The sequence below is a fragment of the Anguilla anguilla genome, chromosome 13, assembly GCF_013347855.1.
Source record: "Anguilla anguilla isolate fAngAng1 chromosome 13, fAngAng1.pri, whole genome shotgun sequence".
NCBI lineage: Eukaryota > Metazoa > Chordata > Actinopteri > Anguilliformes > Anguillidae > Anguilla > Anguilla anguilla.
Window position 1 is genome coordinate 16,169,641 of NC_049213.1, and position 20,900 is coordinate 16,190,540.

The following is a 20,900-nucleotide window of genomic DNA, read 5'->3' on the forward strand; positions in this document are numbered from 1 at the left end:
ACACTGCATGTTTTACAACAGCCATTTTTTAAAAATGTTTGTCCCTAATCTACTCAGTGAAGCACAGTACAGTAAAATGATATGAGACACTGTGGGATTAAGATGGTTTTAATTACTCTAACCTACGCTTTGGACAGTGAGAGAAGCTTGCTTAAACTAATTATCTACAGCTTACCTCATTCATTTAATTTAATTTGTAGCCAAATGCGGCGTAAAATTTGATTTCTGGAAAAATCAGTAATTAGAAACCCCAGTGACAGGTTTTAGTTGACCATAACGGAGAAGAAGATGGGCAATTTGCAAAGAATATCTAAATGCTTACTGTCTCCAACCGGGGCTCTTATTGTGTAACCAGGGCCCAGGTTTAAAAAACTCATTGTGAAAATGGGCACTTTATATTAAAAATCTGTTTTTCATAGCACAATAAAATGGCACATTATCTAGATTTTGGAAATACACTAGTCGTCAGTATTAATATGAACACAGTAAGATAGTAATGGGACCTAAATTATGAAGAACCTATTCAAATATGCATGCCACTGATACATAAAGTGCTCAAAGTATCATATGTAGTAATGGTAATTATACACACACGCACACACATGCACGCACGCACAAGTAAGGAGGTGTATGCATAGCAAGAGGGCAGTGGTCTGACTGACATGTGCTGCCGTGTAACACAGTTTAGATAATAACTTTAGAAGTACAAAAGAATGTCAAATATGTACATTTGGTTCATAGTTTGCTCTATATATGGTTTACCCAGGAAAGTTTTTACTTTGTTATATGAAGCACATTGATTCCTTTGTAAACCCCGACTCACATTTTCTGTTGCATTGTCTAGTCTCATGATTTGAGCTTGGAAGTATGTTTGAGTGTTCATATTCACTGTAATATGCGTGGAAAAAAACTGGCAAATTACAGGGCTGTCAGCTGACCACCCTTACTGATGGAGGTGTGTCTGAAAAATATTTCAATTCCGAGAGACATTAGGCCCAAATGAACATAAATGAAATGACCTGCCAACACATCTTTGTTATCGGCACACACATTGAGCGCATGAGTGACAAATGACAGCCTGTCTCCCAAATGGAGCCAGCCGTCCACCGCTGATTTATGTGTCGGAAGCTTGTTCCTGATTGGCGTGTGTGGAAGCGTGTGTGTGTGTGTGTGTGTGTGTGTATGTGTGTATGTGTGCGTGCATGTCTGTATGTGTTTGTGTGTGTGTGTGTACAGGGCTTGTTTTTTGCTACTTGATGAATTACTGCTCCAGTGACCTTTGGTCCCCTTTCCTCTCCCTTCATTCCCTTCTTCAGCTGTAAAAAGAAATAAATAAAAATAGATTTACTTCCATGAAGCCAGCTCTGGTGCACCAGGGACCCTTTCCGAGGGGCTTAATGAGCAGGCGTAGCTTAAACCCCTGCTCTAGTGTCTCTCGGTGTTGGCTGAACTCTCTCTTCAGCTCCTGAGGTGAACTGCAGCAGCTGAATGAAGTGGGCTGTTTCTCACAAGATTAGTAAAACAGTGAAATTGCACGTACACTTGATCCAAAGACCTAAATATGAAATGGTACTGGCTTGTAATTTCAAAGAGGTTTCAGAGAAGTCATTACCCATCGGACTCTCACATTCTTTCTGTCTGGCTGCACTTATGGAGAATGGAGTTGCCAAGTATGAAGTTGTAAAGAATACTTATCCCACTTGTCTACAGATTTCATTTGAAATGAAAATGAAAAGATCAGTTATGCTTTCAGAGCATTCTGGGTAATGTATCAGTATCAGATGTATCAGCAATTATATATCATTGTTCTGTAGGACACTATTTCATTAACTGATTCGCATTTTCATGAAGAAATATTTAAAAAAAAAAACATTATTGTTGTCTTTTCCCCCAACCTTAGAGCCACCAATTTCATCACCCTGACCATCCCCAAAACCCCAATGGCCTTTGCTCACTAATTTCATTTTACATTACATTACAGGCATTTAGCAGACGCTCTTATCCAGAGTGACTCACACGTCTTTTTACATACAGAATTTACATTGCATCCATTTATACAGCTGGACATATACTGAAGCAATGTAGGTTAAGTACCTTGCTCAAGGGTACAACGGCAGTGCTCTACCTGGGAATCGAACCTGTGACCTTTGGGTCGCAAGACCAGCTCCTTACAGTACCTATCATTTATCTGCTGCGTATGACTGGAATATACCATACAATCCACTCTCAGAATCCAGTTAACTCAACACACCCATATCCTCCTTTAGAAGACTTTTAAAGAACAAAGTCTACTGATCAATGCACCCAGGGCCAGGGCTGGCCTGTCATACATATGGGGGCCACCCATGGCACCCCCACTAATTCTGTTTCTGACTGTGCCTGCCACCTCCCCATCTCTTTTTACGTAACTGCTGTTTTGTGTTCTTTATGTGTGCTGATTCGACGCAATTTAATGTGTGTCCCTTTTGTATCCTTCACAATCTGCACCTCGTTTTAAAGCTTTTGTATGTATCGTATTTGTGTCGGCCAGGTCAGTGTTTCCAATGAGAAATTGCTCCCAATCACTTTCTCCTGGTTGAATAAAGGCTACAGAATAAAATAAAATGATCACCGTTTAGTTTACTCGATTAATCTATTAATCATGACCCCGCTGCAATATATTTGTGGCGGTGTCGTTTGTCGTGGCTTATCGAGTCTTTGATTGTGGGGTTTGCCTCCGCTTCTACCTGCTGTCTCTCTCCTCAGTCTCTAAAGAGGGCGGGGTAATTTATGCTTTAGCGACTATCAGAGGTACGTTTTCCCCCTGCGGCGGGGCACACGAGCGAAGCCCGGCGGGGTACCGTCAGAACGTGCCGGAAAATACACAGAGCAGGCAGCCCGATACGCGCATTTAAAGTCGGGCGCGGAGGCGGCGCCTGCTCACGCCGACCCCCTGGACCCGAAAAGATGATTAACGTTATTATTTTTGGGAACGGTTTGCTCTTGACATGCGGCACTGCGTAAATGCACCGTGCTGCGGAGCGTGTGAAGGAGAGAGCCTGCGACCATAACCAAGCCTCGAATCTTACGGCCCATACTTTCCACCGTGGGTGCAGTGAAAGCCTCGTATCTCATCAGGTTAGGCCTACGGTTTGAAATGCAAACATACAGCCTCTGAGACCTGTGTTAGCTAAGACAGCAGCTTTAATCGCCGATGTGCTAAAAACCTTCGCATGAAATGTTGCGGAGATAAATTATTGAGGTAGAATGCATTTGTAATTGCTCAGCCTAAGGCTAATGGTAAGCATTTTCCGATATGTAGAGCTTACAGTAACAAAGGGAACATAAATATTATGAGATGTCTACTCACATAAAACAAATGATGCACAATAATGTTCTGAAACAACATAAAGGGGGAGCTTTGTTACAGGACGAGATTATGGCATGCATGCTGGTAATATCATATTCACAGAAGACTGAGCATGCCTGATATTTCCCAGTTCTTGATTTAATTTTAAAGGATATTTTTGCATATGCAATAAAATGTCATTTTCTGCCTCCTTTCTGTCTCGTAAAGACCAGACCCGCGTTGTTCACGCCCTATGACGGGTGTGAGCTGGAGAGCGAGTCTTCTCACTCAGGCTGGCGATGGCCGGACGTCATGAGCCGCGGTCTTCCGCTCAGCTGCGAAGACGTCTTCAGTTCCAGGGCATTAAGCCGGATTCAGATCAGATCAGTTCCGTCAGCGTGGTGTCTCTATGCATTCTGGGGCTTGGGAAGCCTCGTTCATCCGTAGCTAGTCGAGCACCTCGTGAGGCTCGGTGCTCGACTAGTTTGAAGCTGTTCGAAGGACACCATTCCAGCCAATCCTGAGGCTTCTGCGCTTTTAGTTAGGTGTAGTCGACTCACACCTGTTTAAGACGAGAACAGAGGGAGTCATGCTAGTCTCTGTGAACAAAATCTGCATGTTTTTACAAAGTCATTGGGGCCAATTCGGGATGACTGGAAAGTTCAGTAGAGCAGAATCTAAGTCACGGGTGGGAGAAATTGGATGGTTCTGAGCATCATTTGTATAAAATGATAAATCAGTGAAGATAAATCTCCAAGGGAGAGTAGAACCGAATAAGAGATGAAAGCTTTGCAAACCACCGTAATTGTCAGTTCGAGTGTCGGCAAGAGGCGCTACAAAATCCCCCCGTCCCTCGCTTGGGGCTGGAGTGGGTTCATTAGCCCATCTCCACAGCACTCAGCATTGCTCCATGCATATCTCTGTGGGAGGTAATGGGGGTACTAACCTACTTTCACAAAATTTGGAACAGTAATCATGATCTCCTGCCTAAACAACATGATTCAAATTCAGATGTTGGTGTCTGATTATATTCGTAATGGAACCCCTGAAATTTACCTCCAATCTGAATACATACGGTGATGGTGCCATTTTGTTATTTTTGTGAAGATCTTTCTTGGCAGTTACAGTAATTCATAGAGTTAACAGTCCCAGGGGACCTTTTATGGTTTGATCTGTTAAATCTGACTTCGTAAGGAGATTTTCTAAAGATTTTATGAGGCTGACCTTCCTTCTCGGTCTTGTTGAAAAGGGTTGCTCTAATTTTAGACACATTTATTGCTGTGTGATAATAGCTCAGTGTTAATGCATTTGTACAGTTCTCAGCATTATTTTATGTCTGAACCCCTTGGAGGTGGACTCTATTGAACTATTATTGTTATTTTTTGTCTGCATTGTGAGACCTGTTTTTGAGTCTTTCCAAAGCCACACCTATACCCATAGCTACATGCATCTGGAAAAGAACATATTGAGCATAGCCTAATGGAGTAGCATGGGGGGATGGGTGCTTGTGGCCAGTTTAAGTAGTAAACAGTGCTCATTATTAGACATGATAGGATATTCACAAGCTAGCAAGCCTACTAGCAAGTGGAAAACTGTTTAGCCGCAACGGATCAATGAAAGGCAGCTGCTTACTGCTCTTAAAGTTTATTGAACATTCTTTTCTTTAACCCAGTGACTTGCACAGTTTTTTTTTTTAATTAGTAAAGTACATATATAAATTATATCTAATTATAATTGCTACTGTTTCTGGATGTCGGATTGTTTGGTTTAATTGCACTGAGTGTAAATGTCAGGGTAGTCAAGTAGCTGACAATGATATTGATTTGTTTTTAAGGACTGATTATAAAGCTTTCAAATTGATGTTTAAAAAAAGAAAGTAAAAAGGCAATTGTGGATAATTAATGCCTTCTGATGGCTGCACTTTGGGCTCTGGCCTGCCATAATTAGTAATAAAAGATTTTTTTGTATTCATGTGATTATTAGTTACTAATTTCAGCAAAATCCTTTCTTGTGCTGTTGTTAATTAACACTGAGGCATTTTTGCCTCAGAGTTGTTCTTTAATTAAAATTCATCAGGTCGTACACACGGCAAAAGCCTGTCTTAGCTGACATGAACCGCTCTTGGTCATTAAGCAATCTAAAATCCAATGGCACTGATGCAGTCTTGCACCATCCGTGTCCTAGGACCTTCTTGGCCCATTTCCCCATTTGTCCGCCCAGTTTGGAGCCTCCTCTATCGATGGAAAAGACTGCAGAGAAGCACACGCTACATTGAGATGCATGCAGCCGTTGGCCGCGGCGCCTCCTTGCTCACGCAGTCGGTTGATCTCACTCAGGCGGTGTATCTCACTCAGGCGGTGTATCTCACTCAGTCGGTGTATCTCACTCAGTCGGTTGATCTAGCACAGTCAGTTGAGCTCACGCAGTCGGTTGAGGGCACGCAGTCGGTTGATCTAGCGCAGTCGGTTGAGCTCACTCAGTCAGTTGATCTAGCGCAGTCGGTTGATCTAGCACAGTCGGTGTATCTCACGCAGTCGGTGTATCTCACGCAGTCGGTTGAGGGCACGCCGTCACTGTGACGGAGGAGCGCGCTTCGCGCTCGGCTTGCGCTGGTAGACAGGACCCTCCCCCCGGCCGCGGGTGAACGGGCTGCCCTGCAGAGGAGCCGGTCACAGTTGGCACCATCGCGGCTGTATCAGCGGGGCTTGTCCACCGCTGCTAGAAACGAGGTTAGCCACCTAGCGCCCCCATCTCGTTTTTTTAGACGTGTCCGAATACATGAATGGACATCGTGGCAAAGTACTTCAGAATCAATCCATCAATCAAGCTTTATTTGATTCTGTCCTCCTGTTAAAACAGCTGCCGCTGATGCCTGTACAGATGGCGTTTCAACTGAGCACGCTGATGAGGCATGATCAACAGGGCAATCTTGCACATATAAAGGCATACTTGATGTCATATAAATGATGTGAATAATATGAACTATCTGCACTCACTGGAAAGAGAAGAACACACTGAAAAAACCTCAAACTTCCAAATTGAAAGCGTTCCCTTGGTTTTAAAGCGGCTCGCAGGGGGAGTTTGTAGCTACCAGGGCGTCTCTGTGATTGGCTAAGCCCTCGGGGGAGGTCTCTGAACCTCCTGTAGGATCCGAGCCGACCCTCGGTTTCGTCTCTCTGAAGGCTTCTCTGCTCCTGTCACGCGTCTCCCCACAGAGCTGCTTTCTTCTGTCTTTAACACAAAGGAGAGCCAGGGGTCTCCTGCGCGCCTGCACCTCTGAGAGTCACTTCAATGGGAATATTCTGGAATGCCCTTTAGCACGAATAGCTCCTGTGAAAGTTCAGAACTTAATAAAAAAGCACATTAATGATCACTGACATCTCTGATTCCTCCTTGCTTTTATAAATACGTGCTGTACTGAATTATGAATCTTTAAAACTGCTTGGATATTTTATGATTTTACTGTGCAGTCCTGCTATGTAGGAAAGTGAGACAAGCTGTATCACATTAAAACTGTCCAAGTCACCTCTGAAACCCCCCCCCCCCCCCCCTCGTTTCCTTCAGGCTTTCATTCAGTCATGAAGCAATTACATTATAAAGAGAGAAAAATCCAGAATAAAAGATCATAATATCTCCAAAAAAAATTTGATTGAGCTTGATGGAAGCTGGTTTTGAATTCAGTAAAAATCCCGCTCTCAGAACCAATAATGGATAGGAGGGTGTAGAATTGAATGAAGGGATTATGTGCAGTGTGTGATAAGGACACGGACGGGTATCGAAGTAACACCGGGGATCAATAGCTCATTACAACTGTCAGAGCTTCCCAGGGGACATGTTGGCCAATGGGGATTAATGTCTGATGCGAAGGCGGATAGGGGACTGGACTGGCCATGAAAAGCTGTGAGCGGCTGAGCAGCCTCGTCCGCCGTGGCCAATCAGAGCGTGAGCTGGGGGCAGTAGCCCTGTGGGAGGGAGCATGGCAGCAACGGTGGCCAAGGCGAAGAAGATAAATTGCACATCACAGAGAGCTGATGACTACTGTAATGATGTTTTCTTGCCACCCCTTCCCCCCCCACCCCCCTCTCTCCCACCCCCCACCCTAGTTTGGCAGGACAGAAGTGATTGACAACACCCTGAACCCGGATTTCGTCAGAAAGTTTGTTCTGGATTTCTTCTTTGAAGAGAAGCAGAACCTGCGCTTTGATGTGTAAGTATGGCGCTCTCTCGTTGACCAGAGATGGACAGTGCCCATGAGACCACTAAGGCAGTGAACATTGACTGACTCATTGAGCTTAAAACTCTTAAATCTCCCACTTCACTGAACTTAAAATTAAATTCTACCAACTCCTCTTTGAAACACTATCTTCAAACTGAGACCGATGGACGATTGCTGCACATGAGTCTTATTTTGCCATCTTTTATCCCCTTCTCCCTTCCCAATAACAGCATTAGATCATAATATGTGATGATGTGACCAGACCATTCAGTCCATCTAAGCTCACAATTATGTCTAATGTTAACACGTTCAACCAACTGAATGTTTGACCATTCATTGTACCTTAATACAGTGCATGTTGTAAGTTCAGTGTTTAACTAGACAGCTGTGAGTGTTAAATGTAATGTAGGAACTTATTTTTTCATGCATCATTTCATGACCCATCTCAATCGCAATGACCCCACAAACCACAAGTTTGTTCTGCTCCAGATATTTTGGGAACCAATCACCTGATCTCAAACATTCCCAGGGGTGTCTGGATCTGGTTTTGTCCATTCCAAACCCCATCCCCCCAGCAGGAAGTTTTGGTACAGTGTAGGTGGAACACATGCAGGGAACAAGCTTCTTCATCCATGGAGAATCAATTCAGTCTAAGGCTCTCCAGGATCAATGCCGCAGTCATCACACGGGCTAATGCTTCGGCTGCAGATTCTAGCAAAAGGGCTGAAGGACAGCTTACAGCAAATAAGACTGTCGCCATCCCTTTTGGCCTCAGACAGAGTCATCCTTGTACTTTTCCATAACAAACACCTCTCACACTGAGCTGACTTTTTAAAGTTTCTCTTTTCTCCCTTTAAGTATCACACAAACCCCCTTCCCTTGAGGATATGAAGTGTCTCAATGAGAAAGCATCCTCCTTGAAATCATGGGCAGAATCCTTTTCCTCGGTGTGAACCCCTGAAGAATGGTGGTATATACATAATGAGAGCTGTGTTTGTATAGCGGGGCGTTAAATCCCTTTTAGATGGAGAATCCTCAGCAGGGGGGTTAGAGCACTGAGGCTTCATCCGCACTGTCAAAATGAGGCCATTAGACTTCCTTTCATTTCCGGACACGCTGGAAGAAAAGGCTTGCGCGAGGACGGACGTCAAGTCGGAAAGGTTCAGTAAGCCAGGGATTTCTCTCTCTGCGGCGGGGAGATGAAACTGCGACCGTGGGAGGACACCAGGCGAGGAAGAAAAGGGAATTTTTTACTAATCCGAGCAAAATCGTTCTGGTCGGAGCTGAATAAGAGCTGGCAGTGTGGTGCATTTGTGACACTCTAGCTCCTGCTCGGCTCTATGGTACTGCTCTGCCTCACTGGCCTGCTGACAGGCTGTATGTGGGAGCACAGGATGAGAAGAGACAAGGTGCAGGTTCAGTGGCAGCTGATGTTTTCATAATGTACTAAAACCTCTGTTGCACTTGTCTTTTTTTACCCTCACTTGCCTTTTTTTTACATTTTAAAGTGTTGCCTGGCCTTGCACTCGCACAGTAATTAGACTTTTTAAATGTCAGAAGGACAGGATTAATCGGTCTGCCCATCGTTTGATATCCTTTTTTTGTTAGCCAGTTTTATTAATTTATTTTCCTAGCTCAAAATGATTTTTTTCTGCAGATTCATTATCACAGTCATCCGACAGAGTGCAGGCAATCACACCAGCTGCTACTTCTTCGCCCTGCAGTCCATGTGCTGGGTGGCACTGTTACTGTGCTAAGCGTGCCTGGGCAACAGCACCCGGCACATATTTGCCACCTTGCCGTTAGGCTACCGGCCACAGTTGGCCCCGGTCAGGATTCGATAGACAATGGGACACACATGCTGTATGTTGTGAAACACTCTGGAGAACCAACCGCTCTGCAGTCCCTCAGAAAGGGATGAGGGCTAGAACTGGCAGCCAGTCGAGGACCCCAATGATTCTGATGAGACTGCACTATGTGCTAGGACATGACTCACACTGGGGGAAAAAAACAACTACAAGGCCTGACACAACATTGTGGATCTTTTGTCATAGGCTCAGAATATGCTGAAAAACATTGAGGTCCCGAAGTAAAGGGATTTTTGTAGCCACAAGTGACTATACATCAACACAGAGGTTATGTTTATGATGAAAAGTGCTTCAGTACAATTTCAGTCGGACATTTTTATGCATAATGATTTCATAACTGCGATGAGGCATTTTGAAATGCTTGTGTGCATAAAGTGCACCGAGTACATTTCAAATTTAACAGTAATGCGCCAAGGAAGTTTAACATTTGAAAAAACATCAAAGAAAACATACTTAAATGAAAGACGTATGTAATGTGGACAGTATGTAATTACAGTACATATGTATTTGTACTACAGACATATCAACTACAACTATACAGCTTGTGTTGCACATCACAGAGAGCTGAAAAACTACCCAACACCTCTGCAGATGGAAATACCTTTGCTGCATCTACTGGCTGTTCACAATGAGGCATTTTTTAAAGTAATTTTTTGCAATCCATCTAGCCAAAGTTGCTCCAGTTTCAATATTTTTAGTAAGAATTGGAGGTGGACTGAAATGTCATTTTTACATTTTGCCATATTTTATATTGGAATAAATTTTGATCTGAGCCAATTAAGGATTTTTTAAAATTATTTTCAGAATTTACTGTACTGTACTTTAAGTTCAACAACATATCACTCCCTTTGCTGGTTCATCTCCTTTTTATTCACTGCAGATAACACATCAATAGACATGAAACCGAATACTGGTGATTGCCACAAGCTTTTGGATATCATGTTCATAGGTCGATAGTTAAATATAAGGAATATTTGATTTTCCGATCTTAACATGGTCATGTAATGTATTCTCTGTTCCCATAAGGTTCTCGCCTGTTATTGATTTTCATTTTTCTGTGAAATTGTTTGAAAAGACAAGAACTAGACAGGAAACCCATTTCCTGTGTCCACTGAAAAAAATCACTTTTTAAAATATTAACGGACTGGGCTGGCTTGTAAATTTTCAGCAATAATGATTAAACGTACAAAGCTGGCATTTGAATCAAACCCCCTTTTATCTATAGCATGTGGAAAAGGAGATGAATGCGTTTTTCTTTATTCCTTAGCTTATGCTCTTATTCATGGTGACTCAAATGTAATTGCATAACTAATTAAGTGTATAATTAAGTGTATCCTCCAGAGTAATGTGAGTAACAGTATCTTGAACAGTAACTGCAGTTTTCGTTAAAGAATCAGAGTGACACTTTGGTTTTACATTCAACTTAAATTTTATTCATGAATTTTTTTTTTGTTACTGTGGCAGTACAATTTTAGTATGTTGTGTGGCTTGTTTCTAGAATAACATTAGTTCCCCTAAAGGTGAGTCTTTCAGTGGAAAATCTGAGAAACACACAGAAGCAGTGTTTGGCGGAGTATTGTTTGGAAAGGTGAAAATGTGCTGCCCCTTGTTCAAATCATGCGTGAAGAGACAGACAGGAGGTCAACATAAAGCAACAGAGTATGCCACAGTATAATATAGGTTCTGAAATGGGTAACAACATGGTCCTCTGTAGTAAGTTAGTGTCTGGTTGGATGCATTTCCACAGACCTGAAATAATTTGTATAAATATTACCAGTAGCTTAGGGGCTTTCAGTTTGAATCTCAGGCTCCCCTGAAACAAATACCCCCCCCCTCAGCTCACTAAAAAGGTTTAATACCTTTATCCAAAACCCACATGATTGGCTGTTGCCTTCTCTGTTATGTTGCGTCATGGCCTGCAACCCAGCTACAGCCTGCATGTTTAATTAACATATGCCCAGCGATCAAGGCAAAAGCATGTGATATCATTCCTCGGATATTGACCATTTAAAAGCATTAATAACCGCACTTTCTAGCATGGGAGAAGGCTTTCATTTCTATTTCCTGTGTAGAGCAACCTTGTGACTGTGTCTCTGTAAAAAAAAGTGCTATACAAATAAAATTAAATAGAATTGAATAGTGTGCTTCAAGGTCCACCGATAATGAATTGGAGGACAGACGTGAAAATTAATCAGCTTAGGAAAAAAAAAACTGGACTGAAGGGCACCGTGTGATTTCCACAAGAAGTTTCCCTTTGACTTCCCTGTGTCTGTTGTTTATGTCCTCTCTCTTAGCTGTTGCTAACGGTGACGACGAGCAGTGGGGCTATTTGTCATTGTTTAGTTTGTCACATATCGCACTTGCAGAATTTGTGCTGCAAGCCCAAACACGTGGGAGGCAGACAGATGGCAGAATATCCTGTAGTTATTACTGGCATCTATGATATAGAGGCAGCTCTCTGTCTGAGGCGGTGTATGGAGCCAAGAATCATGCACGTGATCAACCTGTAAATAAAACTTCATTTTTGATGTGGGAAGTTGTTGTAATTTTTTACTGTGGATGTACGCATCAAACTCTCTCCCTGCTTATCGCCAGCCTTATTCTGCTTTCTTTTACAGTTATTAGGATTTTGTTTACTGGCGATGATTCCAATATTTTACGGTGCCATAATTTAACATACCATTTTACGACTCGAGGTAGAAAAGGGGATCGAGTGTGCCCGCGTCCTTTGTTCAGATTCAACGAGGCTGCCCTTAAATCACATTATCATTAGGAATGTATGTCAGTTTATTTGATTTTTAGGCGCCAAGTTTATTGTTTTGCTATGGTAAATCTCATTTTAAGAATGCTCTCAGGCCTAATGCGCATTGGGTAATTTAATTTCATACCATAAGAGCCCGCTTATTGCACGCATCTACCAAGAAGGGAAGGAGTAGGGGATGAAAGAGGCCAAGTGGAAAGGAAGGAGAATTATAGGAGTAAGAGAGGAGAGATATTGACCTCGTAAAACATCAAAATGTAAAAAAAAAACAAAAAAAAAAACAGCACACACAGAAACAGAAATGGCTTCAATAGCTCACTTAAATGCCTCGCAGCCATATTTTTTGAGGACATGCGTTGTTATGGGAAGTTCGTTCTGCAAAGAAGCATAATAAATATAGTCTTATGAAAATAAAAGGCTGCTTCCAATGCGCTGCATTATTTACCTGCTTCCCTTTCAGCAGCTTACGGTTGCCATTGTTATTGTGTTGAGGGTGATATTGACAGAATGATTTCCTTGCATGACGGTGTATTGTCGCTCATTAATGGACTTGATCCGGTATGTACCTTCATGGAGTTTAATGTTCTGTGTTTGTATGTGTGTGTGTGCGCGTGTGTGTGTGCGTGCATGCATGTATGAGTGTGTGTAGAAAGGGAACATTATTTTGTTTATCATGCCTGAGGTGCTTATCAGTGTGTGATTCATGTGTCTCCATTTTAATTTCAAAAGTATGTTCTGAGCAGTGTTGTTGGAGATGGCTATCATGAAATTTGGTTTGCGTCATCTCTTAAACCCATTTCCCTTTCCCTTGACTTGTTATTAGGCTTAGCGAGCGATTAAATTAACTGCTACAATAATCTGTAAAAACTTTGCTATCACACACATCAAAGCACATGATCATTATAAATACCTGTCAATCAACATATCTGTGCTTCCATCAAATGCAGATGGTGCTTAGCTGTAGTTTGTTAGATGTGTTTCATTCAGCACTGAATATATGTGTTACATCCCTCAGAGTGATCTAAATAATGTGTTTCGTTCTCATTCATTTTTACTGTTACCATTGCAGCACAGACACTCATTCATTTGAATTGGAAAAATATCTTATAATTTTATTTATTTATAGTTATTGTCATCATTATTGTTCCCAGTAGAAACTGGCTACGTATCAATATACAAGATTTGCTTTCAGCGTCTTTTTTATGTACCAGTATGAACTGAATTTTAAGCATTTGTGCTTCTGAAAAAGTCATTGTGTGAAAATGCTTGAAAAAATTCAATTTGTGAAACTGGTGTTAACATTCAAGATCAGATGCGATAAACGATTTTACACCGCTTACTTTTCATCAAACTATGTGCTTACAAACAGAATGAGAGTAATCTGCATAAAATGGACAGCCTGAGATTGGAAAAAAAATCAATGATTGCTATGAATTGTGGGTGGGGGTGGGGGATTAGCTTAGCGGAACAAAAACAAAAAATGTTTGAACACTCATTTAATATGTATCTCTGAAATCACATTCGGGTTTCCCCTAAATCATGGATTTTTGAAAGCAGTCAAGATATCTCATCTATGCTCAGGCTTCCCATTATTATCTACACCCCAGTCTCTATCTGCTTATCTGTGTTTGCCAGCCTCAGCCTTATTATGAGGTATGAAATAATTATAAAATAAGCTTTATCTGAGTGTGGGATTTTAAAAAAGGTTATTTCTCTAGAGTGCACTATTATATAATTGCACAGCCCAAAAGAGGATTTTTAACACTATTGCTTTAAATGAATTTCTGTGTGACCTTTTCAGCTAAGAAGAGGCATTCCAAAATGTTTTTAAAAGATTCCGAGTTATGAAGTTCAAACAGCTTTCAATTTGGTTTCAATGATTTATCAATTTGGGGGAAGAAATCATTTTATAGGAGATTTTTTTGATAGTTGGAGCATTGGATTAAATTGTTACAATTACTGTGCATTCAACTGTTGCTATATAGTTTTTTTTTTTCAATTTGAGTGCAAGCAGTCTGCTTTAATGAATGAATGTTTTTTTTTTTTTAAATACTCTGGCCGTTTGCAGCATAGTTTGGGTGCACAATCATTTCCATCTTAATTTTTCAACTTATCTATTTTGGCCATGATCTATTATTTGGGCTGAATCAGAGCTTGTTTCTGTAAATGCCAATACCAATTTGAACTTTTTTATTTGTCTGGCAAGGTAGTGAGTTATGTACAGTAAAGATGATTGTGGAAAATAACATGTAGCTACATTCAGTTTGTGTGGCACTGCATGGAGTTACTTTCAGGGTGAATTATTTACAGTAAGAGAGGCATTAGAAGCCAGAAGCTGACTTCTAAAACTTTTGTGCACTCTGTTTTCCCCAGGTAAGTGTGACATTTTAGAAGATATTTTAATATAAATGAAGACAGTTGAAAATGAATCCCTTTAAATTATTACATTAGTAATCAGTTAGAATTTTTCTGAATTCTTGCAGGTACAACGTGGACTCCAGAAGCTGCAATATCTCAAAACACGTAAGTACCTCTGTATCTGCATCCATCTATTTTTTCAATATGCTTATTTGTATGTCATGTTTTTAAATGTACACTATGTGACCAAAAGTATCTGGGCACCCCTTGGTCTGGGGCTATTTTTCATGGTTTGGGCTAGGCTCCTTAGTTCCAGTGAAGCCAAATCTTAATGCTGCAGCATACAATCACATTCTAGACGATTGTGTGCTTCCCCAAAGGGTGGACCAAATTAATATTAATGCCCATAATTATGGTGTTAGATGTCAGGTGTCCACATACTATGTAGCATATGTATTTGTCTGTCTCATGTCTGTTTCACAATTTCCATACAGTACAGGATGTTATTAAGGCACAAGCTTAGACGTGAAATGCCTCAGTCCTTCTGAAATTGGAGCTCAGAGGTATTGCCAGATATTGCCCAATGATCACACACAACACAACACACACAATAAGGTTGTATGAAGCTCAATTTAGTCTAGGGCTATAATTCTCCCATAGAGTTCCCAGGTTTCAAACCTGGATGAGCCCCCCGGTTTGGCCATGACAAAGAGGGAGACACACGCATTTAAAAGGATGTTCCAATTTATTTTAAATAACCTAAATTTCAAACAAATAAATAAATCAGTACCATCAGTAGTGTAGGTGAATGGATGTGTGAAATATAAGGTGAAGCCATGTTATATGGTGTAAACCCACAAAATGTCCAACGCCTGAACAGAAGCCAAAAGATGGGGAGAGAGCTCCCTTCAAACTGGAGACAGACACATCTTAACATGTCTGGCAACGCCACAGGTGCTCCCATTTGTACCCTCTATGACCCTCTGCTCTGCCCACCAGATACCTGAGAGGAAACACCAGAACAAGTAGTACTGGCAGACAGAGCAGGGGGCCATCACAACGCGGAACATAAAATGATCATGTCTTGCGCTGCCTCTCCATTCAATAAGTGTCCACTCTCAGAGCACATGGCTGTTTGCGAAGCATGATGCTAGCCCCTGCATGCTTCTGGCTGTTGACAGTGAGTAGTGTCTGGAAGATGAAGCCTTTAAAAAGCAGTATTGTGTCTTATTTCCAATAAATACCCAGTTGGGAAGAAGTCAGTAGGTTAACACACAAAGGAGATACGAAACTTATCTCCACTCTCTTTACAGTTATGTCTAACACTTGTTTTTTTATCCCACGCTGGACGAACATGGACGAGCAGAAGGTCAGTAATTTGTGATATCTTCAGAAAATATATATAAAAAAATAATAATCACATGTGACTCATCAGCCATGGTTTTGTGAAAATGTCTAACTTCATCATACAATCACATGGCATGCACTTTTATACAGTATCAGTGCCAGTGGTTGCACTAGCCCATGGAATGCTGACATTTCAAAATCTGTTTTACACTAATTCACTTGCGTTCTGTTACAAGTATCTTTTTGTATATATTTTTTGTATATTTTGCCATAATATGCCAACTCACAATAAATGTATGTCGTTCATAATTTTATTACAACACTTTTTTTTGACAATAGATTATTAATACGACTAGCTTTCCTGTCATTCAATCCTCCTTCAATCTGAAACAAGTTCATGGATATGTTTTCATTCATTGCTGTCAAGCGTTTTCAAAATATGACTTGAAACGGAAATGGCCAGATGCCAGGCGATGTTGTTTTCACCCTTCTGTGTGTTTTCACTGAAGCCTTCCTCAGCTTCCACTGTGTCTCTTCTTCTGTTGATCTAGTGAAAAGAAATATTTTATGGGAAGCACGAACACTCCCTTTGTTTGTTTATACCCGTGGTGATACAGTCAACAAAACAATTGGATGGAATAGAAAATCTGGAGAAATGCTCTCTGGAGGAAATGTTCAAGGTTTTGGATACTTCTTCACAGACCGTTTTAAAGTGTCGTTTTCTTGTGTTTGCAAGACCCTAAAGAATAATTTCTCAAACAGTCGCACCGCAGCTCAAACTCGGGCACCCTGGTGAAATGCCCTGTTTCATACCAGCATACTCCAGGCTGCATCTGTGGGTCTTCCCACTGTTTAAAGTTGTGAGAAAGTACACACTATTTATATGGGCACCATGGAGCATGTATGATAAATGGCGGAGGTACAGTATAATCATTGTGATATGCAGTGTAGTCAGATACTATCTTTACACTTGTGTCCGTGCGTGTGTGCACGTGTGTGCACGTGTGTGCACGTGTGTGTGTTTGTGTGTTTGCTTGCGAGGGTATTATGTGCAGGTTTTTTCATTGTACGTCATCCCGCTTATAAGAAATGATCTGCCTCAAAATCATGTGTAAATTGAATTGAAATTTCTACATTTCTTGCTTCCACTGCAAAAATAGTTCCAACAAACAACAACAATGACTTTTGGTATCTTAGCAACCACAAGCAAGCTAGCTCACAACCGTTTTCATTTCATGGAGTTCCCACTATTTATTAAATTTAATTGGACCCTACCATTAATCCTGAAGTGTGTCATGCTAAAGGGGACATTCTTGGGATTTTGATGACCAGGTTTAGAGTATCAGCTGTTCCTGCAGCATGATAAGCTTCTATATTTTTCTTTTCTCCTTTATAAGCTTTTTTAAATATCATCTAGCTAACAGTAACATTACACGAGAGAGCCCATTTCGACCCACACTACATGGCTACATAGTGTGAAAAGATATAATCAGGTGTGAAGTGGTCATTATACAGAAGTAATTCCACTCATTTACCAATCAACATCAAGTATCCAGCAAAGCCACTGTATGACCCAGGCTAATTCCACTATGGGGATATATCCTAGGGAAACAGAGGTGCATCATGTTTATCCAACAGAACCACTATAATTATATCTGTAGACATTGGTTTCCCTTGGTGTTATTTTCAGGAGCAACAGTTCATGAGGCGTGGATGCTTGGAACCCAAAATGGCAATTACTTAAATTATTTGGGGGGGAAAGTAGCAATATTCAGCCTACAAGAAGAAGAAAATGAAATGGCATCAGTGCCGTTACGTTGATCTGGGATTAAGTTAACTACAGATCCGCTGATTGGCAATTATTAACTACTTTCTCAGAAGAGAGTGTTACAGAACATTATTTTCTGAGAACCCTTCTTGTCACTTGTCAATAATGTGCATGGCATTATGTGTTTGGCCAGTTTTATCAAATGAGAGCCCCAGAATAAACATGTACGCTACAGTTTAATGAGAGGATCATGTGCATACTGACTAGCAGCGCTCATGATTCCTGGAATGGTGGCGTCTCATTATTTTTAAATGGTATGGGAAACACAACCTGAAGGGCAGGGGGTTCTAAGAAAAGGGTGTAGAATGGACAGATTGTTAACCACATTAATGAATAATACAATTAATTGAAATTAGGGTCTGCAGCCACAGGGAGAAAGTTTTATGGGGTGTCTTGAGATGAAACATTTGGGGACCCCTGGTATTGAATGTTTTACTCAACAGGCCGGGCAGGAGACCCCAGATTATGTTCATAGTCCAGCAACAATGTCTTTTACTATTGCACTCCTCTTGTCCCAATGTATCATAAGCAAAGGTAAAGAACCCAGTTTTAACCTCGCACTCCAATGAAAAGTACAGTGGAATATCCCAGGATTCTGCTCATGGCAGTAAACATATCCTCTGATGGAACGGCATGTCCTTTTTTAGCATAATTGTTCTCTTATGCATATCATTTTTAAGGTTCACAAATGTTGGCCCTTGTTTTTGCAGCAAATTCATATATGGCTAGGTCTTTTCACAGCTCTGGAGGACATTGCTGTAATTGGTGACCATTTATCTGGACATCTGTCCCAGAGTTTAAATCACACATCTCAGAGGAGCAATTTAGTTGCTTTTTTCCTGTAATGAACTTGCTGTGGGTGTAAAACAGTGGTGCAATGCATAAACACAGTTGCTTTGCACACTGTTTGTATTTCAGAAGCAAAAAGTCTGTTACTCTGAGGTTCAGATGAACACCTTTGGTTTTTGGAGCTCTTACTGCTAAGTGGGTGTATAAGGAGTTGAGGGTAGGGACTGGTGGAAATGTGTGATCTAGAAGCTTATGTAAGTGTCCTAGCTACTCTCCTTGAAACTGGTGGTTTTGAAGAAGCATAGCTGTGTACCCGTAATACCAGAACACTTGATACTTGAGTGTAGTTGTGAAAGAAGATTGAGTGAATATGCTGTGAAAGCACATGGGGACAATCACTATTACACTTCAATTCAGAGAAATAACTGGGCTAAAATATAATTTTATGCAATGATTATTTCAGTGTTGGTTTTTTATTGTTCTTAAATCCTTAGACAGTTCATCCCACTCTGAATTCATCTGTGCAGTCTTACTGCCATGCTACTCAGGCAATAACTGGAAGAGCAAAAGATTATTCCTAACTTGCAGAAAGTATGAAATAGCTGCAGGGAAACCACAAAATGTATTCTGTATATTGTGACAGGAGGGAATCATTTCCATGGAATATGTGCTGGCCATAATTAACCAGATGCATAAAAGCTGAAATCTTTGGGCTGGGACCCATCAATGTGTCACTGTACCTAAACATGATATTGGACACAGGGATAATGGCCATCTTTCCAGGGTGAGGGGTTTCTCAGATCTCTTGCATATAGTACCTGTAGAAGACTGTGAGATGTGCTTCACATTTCCTTACCTGCTGCTTTGAGAGCTGCCATTTCCTTCTTCATCCCCAGCTTCTTCTTCCCAGAATAGCAATATGTCTCGTGTACAGTGCATTGTGATGAATTCCGTAGTAGAAATAGTAGTTATTATTAATAGTTATTATGCTGAAATGTTGTGGGTGATGGACAGATATACACATCCCCGTCAGCAAGCATCACCTGTTCTTTAAGGTTAGTCTCTAAGGTGTTGTGTTTTCTAAATGCATTTCAGAGGCAATTTCAGGTGCATTTCAGATTTCAGACTGGTTGGTGGTGAGTCCCATCCTCGTGTGTGGAGCTGCTAGCTGCAGAGCCAATCTTCTAGCACAACACCGTCAGCGCAGGAAAATGTGTTTGTACCTGAGCAACATGTTCGTTCAAGGGAATGCAAATATTTCCAATTTGGCCTGCGCACACCTTAATCGACCTTAAAAGTCATTGCAATCTTCTTACCATGCTTTTTCCCCACGCGTTCTACCACCTACTCTAGCACCGTTAAGATAATGAAATTGATTTGGGCAAATTGATTCTTTTTTAGATCCAATCCGTTGTTTGGGTTATCAAAAGAGGGGGGCTTCTCACTGCAAACATGGCGTTATGACACTTTAAGCTTCATCACATAATGGCACATTAATACAAACTAGGTTATAATTTTCCAGTGCATCTAATGGAGAAGGTGCCCATTAGTGATTTCATACTTTTACCTGATTGTGCCCTCAGGACTTCCTGGGACAGACGTTCTGCACCCTCGGGGAGATCATCGGTTCCACTGGCAGCCGATTGGAGAGGACCCTCTCGTAAGTCTACCCACGGCTCCTCATTATTGGTCCCTTCTGTATTCCTTGGGGTTTTAAGCCACCTTTCTTGGCCGTATTCGCTCTCGTTATAACATGAGGTTTACCTTATGTCAAACCACAGTTCTGAAAGTTGTATTATGTTTGAAGGGAACGTGTAGATATTCAAAATAAAATAACATCATCAAAGGATTTGCAAAAGATTTGCTCAGTGTACAACAGTACTGCGTTTTAATTACCTTTTAAATTGAATGCAGTCTGAAGATATGTGGAGAAACAAGCTGAGATTACATCAGACCCAATTGTACCGTATAAGGCTACGTATTTGATTATTGTGGCACTAAACCTGACAGAAAGGCAGATATGATGGATATTTAGGAATGCCCGAAACTATACTCTGAGGGCTGCCTTTCGAAACACTGTTTTGTGTATTGATGAGGCCCAGAGTTTGCTATCGAATCTGGACCATGCAAGCGCAGACAGTGGTCAGCAGTGCCTAATTGGCCAGAGTACTGTCCACAGCAGGCGGGGTTTCTCTCACTGTGCAATATCGACGATTCTGGTTGATCGGGTGCCTGCTGGAGTCTGCCTGCTCCAACTGTGCATTAACTGTCCTGCAGTGATACAGTGGAAGTGCAGCTCAGCCTGCAGAAGAGAGAGACCACAGCCAGACAGCATGTATCCCTCAGCACTCTTCCACATTGCTGAAGGATTCGGCAACAATGAGACAGACAGGTTAATACTATTG

At 41.3% G+C, this 20,900-nt stretch overlaps 1 protein-coding gene across 3 annotated transcripts in view; it reads left to right on the plus strand.

Annotated features, from left to right (window-relative positions):
• The window catches only part of LOC118211072 (copine-9-like), a 96,918-nt gene that overhangs the window by 14,529 nt on the left and 61,489 nt on the right, over positions 1–20,900 (plus strand). For 2 of the 3 annotated variants that reach the window (XR_004761951.1, XM_035387856.1), the window contains exons 4-7: positions 7,432–7,535; positions 14,657–14,696; positions 15,898–15,900; positions 20,079–20,155. Coding sequence is in view for 2 of the 3 variants with exons in the window: in XM_035387856.1 (XP_035243747.1) it covers positions 7,432–7,535; positions 14,657–14,696; positions 15,898–15,900; positions 20,079–20,155 (224 nt within the window). In the remaining variant the exon portion in view is untranslated. The remainder of the gene's footprint in view (positions 1–7,431; positions 7,536–14,656; positions 14,697–15,897; positions 15,901–20,078; positions 20,156–20,900) is intronic. The other variant, XM_035387857.1, reaches the window with a different exon arrangement.